We start from the raw sequence: 12,191 nt of genomic DNA, 5'->3' as shown, positions 1-12,191 counted from the left end.
ACTATGGTAGTTGATGTACAATTGGGTGTAAAATTTGAACTGTTGGCTTAGCTTGAGAAATGAATGGCAACTAGGAGTTGTTCCTCCAATACTGTTTTCCAAATGCTGTGCTCCTAGCAAATGAAATATTTATCACATCTCCAATATCTCAGTTTAGAAATTATGATAGTATGGTCGTTCCACCCACTGCACCAAATCTGCAGGTGGATTCATCTTAATACATCAAAATATGTTGCAGTTCAATATTGGTAGATTTGAAAGAAGTAGAGCAAGTAGGTGGCTCTTTGTCCTAGCCGCTCCCAGCTCTATTCCTCAAGTACACGTCAAAGGAAATGCTCACAAACTGCAATCAAACTGGGCAGGTCCCAACCCGCCTGCATTTCTGACATTAGGCACTTGATGCCTATGATTGGGTTCATGCCAATTAAAGGGAAGAAATTTGAAACTTCATGGTATATTGCTTTCTCCTTATACAAAGCACTGCGGATTTGTCCAACTGGTTCAGATGTTGGCTTTCAACAGATTCTAGCATTTATGTAACACATTTAACCTGGAATAGATATTGTCAGGTGTGAGAGGGGCTTGTGTGGAGGGCAAATGGATGTTGTGCACGGGGGCATTAGGAGGGACAACAAAAAGCCTGGGCAAAGTGGTGAGTTTTAAGGAAGGTGAGAAAGGAGGAGAGGAAAGATGGCATTACATCATAGGAGCAGGCAGGCAGTTAAAAAATTGGTCCTCCATGATAGGAGTTATTTACGAAAAACTGGAATCACAGCGAAAGAGAATTGGTGCAACTGCTGTTACATTGATTAAGGTAGAATATGGAACTTGACCACAAGTGTCAGTGATATTTTCAGCTTTCATTACACTAAAGTTAGATCTAACAACATTTCTGGGAAATTTGGCAGCTAATCTACTGTAGTTGGTATGCCAATGTAAAGTATAAGTATAATAAGCTCCTACTATCTCTAAAGTATAAGTAACTTGCTTTTCTCATGAAGTTTTAGAATGTCCTCCAGATGTGAAAGATGCTACATAAACTCCAAAGACTGTTACTTTTTTTATTTGTAATCAAAACTGCATGCTCTTCATTTAAGTCTGTGATATTGTGGAAAAGAGGCTGAAGACCCTTTTTCACTCCAGAAATTATTGAGCAGAAATCAAATTCTCTTTTACTTTTCATTTGATTCCGTCAGTCTTTGCAATGGCTGATGCGACATTGAAGTTAAGTCTTCAGCAGATTGTCCAGGATTCCTTTTGTGCCTGGCTCCTCAGTCACCTGTTCGGTTTCTGCTGAAGTTTTACTGAATGACATGGTATCAATACTTCTGCATCTCTCACTGAACTTGAGTGAAACTTCCTATCATTTCTTGTTGAATAAGCGTCTCTCAGCTTCTAAGATAGTTTGCTAAGGCTAACAGCGAAACAGTCTCATGTCAGAACATCAAAGGAATGTAGTTTGTTCAGTTCAACATGCGTTCTGTCTTTTACTTATATAAATATATTTTATGGTCTTCCATGTGCTAACTGTGATGAGGTGTTGTAGCTAATAATGTTACCAGAGGCAGGCAACTGCTGGATCATATTGCTGTCCTAACATTTTCCCAGAAATTGTCCAGAAACATGCATATTCAAATGTTTTATATTGGCCATGAATTCAGAGTAAAATAGGCCAGTTAGTCTATTTGAGACTACTCAGGCAAATTATAAAAGTGGATACTTGGAATACATCCCAATCTAAATCCTGCCGATGAAAAGAAACAAACATGCTCAACTTTTTAATTTCTGTCTCATGGCTACTTCTGCATCCCCACAGCTATATTCCTTGTGCTACGTGTCATAATTTTGAATTATGTGATACATTGATAATCAACTTTTATAGTCTTGTACAAATTGTGTCGTGGTATTGGTATGTTACAGGTCTGAATTACTGTGGCAACATCGCACTTTCACTGCATGTTGTAGTCTGGACATTTGGGTGGTGATAGTAGAGGCTCCAAATTTCTTTTCACATCATGATTGACCACACATATCTCTTGCTCTCACCGTCTGTCTTTGGTGTGTGTTTGCTGAATTTTAAGGTCAAAACTGAAGCTGTTTGGCCACATTTGAAATTTGAATTCCATGGCCATCAAGTCCTGTGATGGGACTTGAATCCCCAGTTTCTGACTCTGAGGGACGGAGCCTACCCATTGTGCCGCAAAACCTGCTCACTGAATTGTCTGATATCATCCCAAAACACTTGGCATTTTGGAAAATTATAGTTCGCACGTCTCCAGTTTTCTTTTCCATTCCTTTTACTATTTTCACCCACATACAAGCTAGGACCTTAATCATTTAATCTTTGGAGATAATGGGAACTGCAGATGCTGAAGAATCCAAGATAACAAAGTGTGAAGCTGGATGAACACAGCAGGCCAAGCAGCATCTCAGGAGCACAAAAGCTGATGTGGAGCTCTCTGATGAAGGGTCTAGGCCCGAAACGTCAGCTTTTGTGCTCCTGAGATGCTGCTTGGCCTGCTCTGTTCATCCAGCTTCACACTTTGTTATCATTTAATCTTTATTTAGTTCTCCACTGTTTGGACTGAAATAAAATTATTACCTTCATGAATGTTCGACCTTTCCTGTATTTTTCCGCCTGTATCACAAAGTTCATTTTGTGGTTTCAGTACATTTGTCTCCACCAGTGTTGTTCTCCCACAATTTTTTTTTCAATGAATATGATCCTTGATTCTTTCAAAATTAACTTTTTGTAGTGATTTGCTGCCTTCATTTCAGGCCTGATGGTGTAATCACTCATTTTATGTTCATTCTTCCCAGAATTCTTCCCTTGCTATGAAATAACCACATCTGGTTTGTTACTCATACCAGTTTTTCAAAAACATATGCATACGGAACCCATGGCATTATACATCAAAGCATAGAGTACAAAAAAAAGGAAGTTTTTATGTGTGAAACCCTTACAATTTAATGGTTAGGTCTCAGCTTTATTATGCCATCTGATCCTGGGGGCTAGAAATTAGGAAGGCTGTCATTACCGAGGTGACACTTATGGATTGTTAGCAGTGAGGAATGTTAACAATGTGACAAATCATGGCCAGGATTGGTTAGGAAGATATTTAGTTAGATGTCCTCAATATAATGAGGCACTTCACTCAGTATCTTCATGCACACACATTTTAGTAGGGGCTAATGAATGCCAGGGTCATAAATTTACTCTCCCTAACTCAGAAATGCTCACAGCAATTAATATTATTCCCTTCCTGCTTTATAGGTCTCTTCATGTATCATTCGAATTGTTTGCCACCTTCATTGTGCCCAGTGAAATCACTCTACAACCAGAGAGGGGCCTCCTACTTTCCAAGTTTGTGATGGCTCATAACTTTCGTCCATTTATACCCACAGTTTAACACAGTTTATTTACTACAAATCCTCCTGTTTTGATGGTGAAGTGTTGGTGAGCCTTCACTCAATAGATGTGGACACTACAGCTGGCCTGGAACTGGAGGACGTACACTGGAGGCCTGTGACTTTGTGAAGCATTTTAGGTTAGATACTAAAACTGTGAACTACTGATCAACAGATTTTTGAACTGAACTTTATTTATTCAGATGGTACAGCTCCCATATTATTACCTCAGTAAAATTGAGAACTACTCTGTACAGAATTGTATAAATCTTCTTATTCTTTTCATCAGAGTCTTTCTATGGAATGTCTTACTTGAGTTTATACTGTTTTTGTACATGAATTAAGAGACTGGATTTACATTAAGATACTGTTCTTATTAAAAAAACAATTCCAAAAGGCTTTGAATGGTACTGTTTATTGCTCCTCTCAGACTTTTCTGTAAAACATTTCTCTGCTCATTAGGTGTTTTAATTTATTTCCAAGTGGAATGGTGATGGGTCAAGAAAAGATGTTTATGCAGAAGATTTGCAATTGAATACAAGCAAAATGTGAGATGAACTGAAGAATGCAAAAACAAAAGCAAACAAATGGGCACCAAGACCATGGTCTGAAATTGTTGAACCTTAATTTTGAGGGATTTTAAAAAATATTTGAATTCAAATAAAATTTTATTCATTCATGGAATGTGGGCTGCATTTCTTACCTATTCCTAACTGCCCAGAGGGCAGTTAAGAATCAACCACATTTCTATGTGTCGGGAGTCGCATGTAAGCCAAAACAGGTAAGAATGGCAGATTTCCTTCTATAAAGGTCATTAGTGAACCAGATGGGACTTCAACAATGGTTGCACGGTTGCCAATAGCTAGTTTTTAATTCCTGATAACTATTAAATTCAAATCCTACCATCTGCCACAGTGGAATTTGAACCGATGTCCCCAGAACATTAGCCTGCGTTTCTGGAATAATGTTCTGGTAACGTTACAACAATGCCAGCACCTTACCAAAGTCCTGATGGTTGTAAACTCTTTCATCATAGATTGAACTGCTGTTCCTCAAACTTAAATTGAGCTTCACTAGAACAGTGCAGCAGGTTAAGGACAGGGACATCAGTATGGTGAAGAATTAAAATGACTGGTCGCTGGAAACTCAGAATCATGTTTGCAGAGTTTTCGCAAATGTTTTGCAAAGTGATCACTCAGTCTGTGTTTGGTCTCCCCACTATGGAGCAGACCGTACTGAGAAGCAAATACAGCAGACTGGATTGAAAGAGAGTACATGTATGTCATTATTTCATGTGGAACAACTGTTTGGGGCCATGGACCATAAGGAGGAGGGAGGAAAAGTGCTGTAGGGATGGGGTATTGGGATGACACAGCAGTAGGCTGGGATATTCTAAAGGGAATGGTCCTTTTGGGATGTTGAAAGGCAATGGGAAGATGTATTTTATAGTAGCAACAAACTGAAAATGGCAGAAATGGCTGAAAATGATCCTATTAATATAGAGGCATATAGGCTGAAGGTGAGAATGAGGGGTTCCATACTGTGGAAGGAGAGGAAAGCAGGAGAGCAAAAGTGCAGGAAAAGAAGCAGACATGTACAAAAGCCCTGTTAATCACAGTGGGAGTTGGTGGGGGGGGGGGGGGGGCGCATGATGTCTTGAATGAGGAAGAAATTATCTGAGAAATACTGGATTTTGCCTCATTAATACAGATTTCACAGAGCTGGAGGAACTGGGAGCATGGAATAGAATCCTTACAGGTTGTAATGCTGGAAAGTGTAATCTAGATCACTGTAGCAGTCAATGGGTGTTTAATAAAACTTGCTAGATTGGTTTGTCACCAGATGTGGGACAGAGACATTAAAAATGACCAAGAGGTGGAGATGGACCATATGAAACAGAGAAGAGTAGAAATTGTGAAGTTTTCCATTTGGGGTGAGAGTCATAATTCTCATTGTCCTGGGAAACAAACTCTTCTGTCTTTCAATCTTTCACACTATCACAGGGCTTCCTTTTGCCTTTAGGCTGACTATCCTGAATGAAAACCATTGCTAACATTTCCCAGTTCTGATGAATTTTGACTCCAGCAATTGTTACTCTTGAGTAAATGTGATTTGATAGCATAGCTGATGACATCTTCTATCAATTAGGTGATGCTTGAAAGTTGGTTAATATTGATTAATTGGTAGACTGATGTGTCCTGTGTTTTGTGGACAGTATACCACAACTGTCTTCCCTTGTGCTAAGTGTGGCTCTGGCCAGTGGACTGTTTTCCTTTGATTCCTATTAACTTCAGGTATGTTCAGATACCTGATGCCACATGCAGTCAAATACTGTCTTGATGTCTAGGGTTGTCCATTCCTTTGTCAATATTTCAACTGTAATGAAATCTATGGAGTAGTAATTCCGGAGGAACCAAATGAAGTGTTGATGAGTAGGGAATTGCTAAATAAGTGAAGTTTACATGTAGCTTCCATCACACCACTGGTTATTGAGGAATGATTGATGGCTCAGTAATTGGTTATATCGGAATTGTCCTGCTTTTTTGAGGACAGAAAATACCAGGGTATTTTTCCACATTGTCAGGCAGAAGCTGGGACTACAGCTGTACTGGAATAGCTTCTGGAATACATTTTCAACACTATTGTTCAAAATGTTGTCAGGTGCAGGATATACTCGGCCATTTCTTGACATCACAGAATGAACCAGTTTATCAAAGAACTGGCATCTTTGATAATGGCAACTACAGGAGGAGACTAAAATAGATCCTCCACTCGCTGCTTCCAAAGGAAGATGGCTTCAATCTTCTCTTTTACATTCACACGATAATCCTTTATCGTCAAGGATGGGAGTATTCAAGGAGTTTTCTCCTCTTGTTAGTTGTTCAGATGTCTATTATTACTCATGACTGTACATGGCACAATGGTAGAACTTGGTTCTGGTCCATTCATTGTGGCATTACTTAGCTCTGAAGCATGCTGCTTTGAATATGGACAGTTTTGGGCCTTGTGAGGATGGGTACATTGTTTGTAATTTATCCTGATTGTGTTTAATTGGTACAGCACTGTGCAGGGTGGATGCAGTGACTGATTTTAAATTTAATGTGCTTGGAATGATCTTTGATCATTTGAGGTTAGTTATAAATGCAATCATTTTTGTTCAACATGCATGGACGGTGCAGACACTGGGGTTGAGTTTATTATGTACTTTATAATCAATGAATGTGGATGCTTTGAGGGATCGAGTGCATTAAGTAGAATTGATAAACCATTACAAGATTAAAGTCAGTTGAAATTGGGAAAATGATCTGTTGGTCGAAGCCATACCTGAGACAAAGGAAGATGATTATGGTTGCTGGAGGTCAGTCATTTGAGCTCCAAGACCTCGCTGCAGGACTTCCTCTAAAAACGTGGCAGATGGAATATAGTATTGGGCAATGTCAGATTAGACATTTTTGCAGTGAGAATTGAGAACAGCTGAATATTATTCAAATGAAGAAAGACTGCAGAAGGCTATGGAAAGGAGGAATTTGGAGTCCTCATCCATGAATTGCAAAGAGCTGATATCCATGTTCAGTAGGTAGTAAGGAAGGCAAATGAAATGTTGGCCTCTATTGCAAAGGGAATGGAGTAAAACAGTGGAAAGAATAAAACAAAGAACTAAAGATTCTGGAGATCTGAAACAAACAAAACAAAATTCTGGAGAAATTCAGCAGGTCTGACAGCATCTTTGGACAGAAGACAGTTGACATTTCGAGACTAGTGTCCCTTCTACAGAATATTGCCTTCTGTTCTGAAGAAGGGTTGCTGGACTAAAAGTGTTAACACTTGTTCTCTTCACAGATGCAGTCAGACCTGCTGAGTTTAGTCATAGAGACGTACAGCATGGAAACAAATTCTTTGGTCTAACTTGTCCATGCAGACCAGATATCCTAAATTAATCTAGTCCCATTTGCCAGCATTTGGCTCACTTCCCTCTAAACTCTCCGATTCACATTTCTATTTTTGTTTAAGAAAGCAGAGAGGTTTTCTTAAAACAACATAAGCTACTAGTCAGGTGACACTTGGAATACTGTAAACTGGAACTTATCTAAGGAAATATATACTGCAGGCAGGCTAGTGAATGTTCATGAGGCTGATATCAGGTATGAAGACATTCATAGGCATTTATATAAGGAGTGGTTTAATAGACTGGGCTTGTCCTTGTTGCAATATAGAAGAATGAGACATGACCTTTTTGAAACATATAAGATTCTTAGAAGGCTTGACAGGGTAGATTTGCAGAGATTGTGGGAGCATCTAGGACCAGATGGCATAATTTCAGAATAAGGAGTTGCACATTTAAGACTGAGATGAACAGGAATTTCTTCTGTCAGAAGCTAATGAATTTGTGAAATTGTTTACTTTGAGCACTATTGACACTGGGTCATTAAGTACATTCAGGGCTGAGATGGACAGATTTTCAATCAGTAAGGGAATCAATGGTTTTGGGGAAAGGCAGGAAAGTGGAGTTGAGGATTTTCAAATCACCCATGATCTCATCAAGTGGCTCAGCAGATTCGCTGAGCTGAAATGCCTACTTCTGCTCTTATGCTTATGGTCTTAAAGTAGTGTTCAACAATCGTCAGCTACTTTATCAGTGACCTTTCCTTCCACCCTAAGGTCAAAAGTGGGGATGTTTGCCAATGATTCAACAATGCTCAGTGCCATTTACAGCCTCACAAATACTGATGCAATAAGAGGGGATGAGCAACATTTATGCCAGAAAGTGATAAGAAATGGCAACATCTAATCTGAGAATCCTCTCCTCTTGATGTTCATTTGAATCACCACAAGTGCAACCCCCAGGATCAACCTCCTGGGAGTTGATCGTTGAGAACTGCAGCTATCATATAAATAAATATTGTGGCTAAAAGAGCAGGTCCGAGGCTAGAAATTCTATGATGAATAACTCATCTCTTGATCTCTCAAAGTCTGCCCACATCTACGAGACACATTTATAGAATGTCCTGAAACTCTCCACTTGCCTGGATGAGGCAATGCTCAAGGACATTGACATCATTTAGGGCAAAACCACCTGCTTGATTTGCATATTCACCACCTTAAACATTTATCTCCCCCCTCTACTGACGCAATTGACAGCAGTGTGTCTTATCCACAAGATGCACTGCAGCAGCTCCCCAAGATTCTTCTGAGAGCATCTTCCAAATCTGAACATCTACCAATTTGAAGGTCTAGGATAGCAGTTATACAGGAGTACCACCACCTACAAATTCCCCTCTAAATCACATACTGATATGACTTCAAATTATATTGTATTCCCCCACCATCACTGGTCCAGAATTCTGATGGTTCTTCCCTAACTGCACTGTGAGTGCAGCAGTGAAGAAGGCAGCTCATTACCATCCCCTTGAAAGCTATTTTAAATAATCTATAAATGCAGGTTTCCCCATCAATAGCCACATCCCATGAACAAATATATACATTCAAAAGGGCTATCGTGGTGTAGTTGTAATGTTCCTACCTCCGAATTGGAGGCCTAGGTTCAATTCAGCCATGATCTTATTGAATGGCAGAGGAGGCTCGATGAGAGAGATCACTTGTTCATAAATCCCACCTGCTCCAGAGGTTGTAGTAATGCATCTGAATGGGTTACACTTGCAACGCTAACTATTCGAAAATGTGATTAGAATAGTTAGGTGGGTTGTTTCGACCAGTGTGGACATAATGGACCTAAGGGCCCTTCTCTGTGTTATATAACTCAATGGAATTGCTGGGCCATGTTGATCTGTATCGTCTATAATTCATGCTGAGTAAGTGTTTGGATGTCAAGTCTGTGACAATAATTGGAGGTGAACCATTGGATGGATCTGTATGTGCTATGAAAACAGAATTGCTGGGGAAACTCCAGCACAGTCACTGGAGCCAGAACATCAACTCTGTTTTCTCTCCACAGATGCTGCCAGACCTGCTGAGTTTCCCCAGCAGTTTTTTTTCCCCCAGATTTCCAGGGTCCACAGATCTTTGTTTTGTTTTTGATCTGCACCTGATGTTGGGTTGGGTATAGAAATCTGAATGTGATGTTGGGTTGGGTACCTGGGTCTGGTAATCTGTGTGCGGGGTAAGAGATCTGGGAGAGGAGTGGAAAGCCAGGCTGCAGTGTGTAGGGGATGTGACTAGATGGCGCAGGGGTTTGCGAGCTGAGATGTATATAGTGTGCCTGAGTACGGGCGGTGTAAGGTTGGCTGTAATGTATACAGAGGGTGTGTAGATGGCGCAGAGCTTTACGGCGGAGGCTGGAGCTGGGATTTCGGGGCACTCCCGGCTGAGTTGAGTGGAAGATGGCGGCTGAGGATCGGGAGAGGGACCAGGCCCGCAGTGACAACGCCAAACACAAGAGGAAGGAACAGCTGAAGCGCTGGCTGGGCTCCGAGACCGACCGCGAGTCGGAGCGTCCCCGCACCAAGCAGCTGCGGGTCAAGTTCGCCGAGGGGGCCGTGTTCCTGGCCGCCTGTTCCAGCGGGGACCAGGAGGAGGTGGAGAAGCTGCTGCAGCAAGGAGCTGACATCAACTACACCAATGTGGATGGACTGACCGCCCTGCACCAGGTACGAAACGCACCCAGGCTTCAGAACCCAGAACCCACCCTGTCCCCTTTCCCAGGCAGAGAGTCTGAACCGCACTGCCCAGAGCAGGCACCTCTCGGTCAGTCAGTGTGGGAACTGCTCAGGGACAGCAGCGTCAAACATCACCCCCCGCCCCCCCAACCTTCTCCCCAGGAGAAACCCATTCATAAACATGATCATGAACGGGGAGAAAGAGGAGAGAGCAGTGGAACAAATAGGTGGTTATGAAAACGTTACTGAAATGGTCAGCAAGGACAAAATGAGCCCCCTCTTCTCTTCCCTTCCCTTCCCCTCTTCTTTTTCCTGTCCCTTTTCTCTTCCCTTCCCTTGTTTGTTGCAGCAGAAAGTCCTGGGCAGGGAGTTGCATTCCCAGTTCCTGGCTCTCGCTCCACTACATGGACAGCGGCTTCGGGGGCTGAGTCCCGGTCCAAGATTGTGCCGCTTTCTGCCGCCCGCCCTTCCCCCGAGGGGGCTCTGCGCACTCGTGGACGAAGGAAGGGAGGTTGGGAATGCCTGCTTTCTCTCTCTCTCTCCGCATCCCTCCGAGGGCGATCCTCTACACCTTTTTCACCGCCCGCCCACCCCCACTACCCCGACCCCCACTACCCCCTCGGGGGTGGGGGGAGAGAAACGTGAGCAATCGGGGCACATTCTCCTGTCGCCTTACCCTAACCCCGTCATGTTCTTCCCTAAACCCTCCCCCGCCCTTATCATTTCTGGGATTCCAACACAGATCAGACAAGAGAGAGCTTAATAAGGAAAAAAAAGTCAGTCAGCAGGTGACAAGGTTTACAGGGCAGTGGGAACCCCCTAGCTCTGACTCCATTCTCCAGGTTTGTTGGCACAGATCAGTAATTCTGTCATTTTCACCCTGGGAGCTGACAGCACTTGAGAACAGTCAGCCCACCATGGATTTGCCAGCTCCGTGCAATCCAAAAACTAATTCCTTTCTCCGAACCCACCCCCCCTCCCCACGCGCACACTGCTGTTATGCCCACATTTTTTTTGTGTTTATACGGTTTATGTTTTAAACAATGCAGACTTCTCTGCGTCAACCCATTCCCTGCGACAAAGTGTCCTCTCTTGTGTTTGCAGTTCTCTGCAAATAAATATGCAGGAAAATAGGAATGTTTCTGTTAGAACTGAGGAGATTAGAGTCGATTTGATATTAATGTTTTAAATTGATAGGGTACTGGGGCGAAATAACTTTGAAGAGGTAGGTATCTAAGCAATTGAGGGGCACACCGGTCTGGAATAAGGGGGCAATGTTTGCGGAAGGGATTGTGAGAGGGTGGAATGCAGTATTGAAGGATAGATTAAAGAAAACGGCAATAAAGAATAAATTCCATTAAAAATTAAGTACAGAAGCTGCTGTGAAGGATAACATGATCTGTTGTCTGTGCCAAATAACCCCTTGTTATTTATATATTTAAACGTAACATCTCTCACTTAGTCATTCATTGGATAATTCAATAGTCCCTGGTTCTCCATTACAAGGCAATGGATGATAGATCAGCAGTTGACCATGGAACTACTTGTCAACAGACTTGACAGTGTTTTGAGAAAGCTCATTACTCTTAAAAGCATGGTCCTTAAAAAGATTACAAATCCTAAACGTTAGTCTGTTATATTGTGGAATAGTAGGGAACAAATAAGTCATTATTAACCTCAAAACCTACAATGACTTCAGGATGTCCAAAAAACCTCTGCACCCAAAGAAATACTTTTTAAAGTACAGTTCATATTTGTTGTATTACCGCATTAGTAATAGGGCAGGGTCATTTGACTTTTAAATCGAATAGCAGGGCATTTCTATGGTGGCTGATTTGCTACCTCAACTCCAACTTTCCCATGTCACTTAATTCCACAAAAAATGTGTCTTCCTCTGTCTTGCATACACTCAAACTGAACATCTATTGCATTCTGTAGGAGAGAATTCCGTAGATTGATGAGCCTGAGAGTGATAAAATCTCAGGACGACCCCCTATCCTAAGACTGAGGCACCCTGTTCCGGATTGTCTTCACTTTGTCAAACGCCTTCGAGTTTAGTATGTTTAGCTCTTTTGGATACTTTAGAGATTGAAGGCCTAGTCTGTTCAATCTCTCCTTTAGAACAATCTCTCATGTCAGGAATCAGCTGAGTGAACTTGCCTTGCTCCC

At 41.8% G+C, this 12,191-nt stretch overlaps 2 protein-coding genes across 8 annotated transcripts in view; both read left to right on the top strand.

Moving 5' to 3' along the window:
* The window catches only part of LOC125459369 (kielin/chordin-like protein), a 320,716-nt gene extending 316,962 nt beyond the window's left edge, over positions 1-3,754 (top strand). Inside the window, exon 42 of the mRNA XM_059651906.1 lies at positions 3,275-3,754. Coding sequence (XP_059507889.1) covers positions 3,275-3,372 — 98 coding nt within the window. The 3' untranslated portion in view covers positions 3,373-3,754. The remainder of the gene's footprint in view (positions 1-3,274) is intronic.
* Positions 3,755-9,656: 5,902 nt separating this feature from the next.
* Positions 9,657-12,191, top strand: part of LOC125459460 (protein phosphatase 1 regulatory subunit 12A-like) — a 219,353-nt gene continuing 216,818 nt past the window's right edge. For all 7 annotated transcript variants that reach the window (XM_059651908.1, XM_059651909.1, XM_059651913.1 and 4 more), the window contains exon 1: positions 9,657-10,013. In XM_059651908.1, coding sequence (XP_059507891.1) covers positions 9,747-10,013 — 267 coding nt within the window. In that variant the 5' untranslated portion in view covers positions 9,657-9,746. The remainder of the gene's footprint in view (positions 10,014-12,191) is intronic.

Source organism: Stegostoma tigrinum, chromosome 17 (genome assembly GCF_030684315.1).
Source record: "Stegostoma tigrinum isolate sSteTig4 chromosome 17, sSteTig4.hap1, whole genome shotgun sequence".
In the NCBI taxonomy this organism is placed as follows: domain Eukaryota; kingdom Metazoa; phylum Chordata; class Chondrichthyes; order Orectolobiformes; family Stegostomatidae; genus Stegostoma; species Stegostoma tigrinum.
Note: the sequence above shows the minus strand (reverse complement) of the source record. Positions and strands in the feature narration are given on the sequence as shown.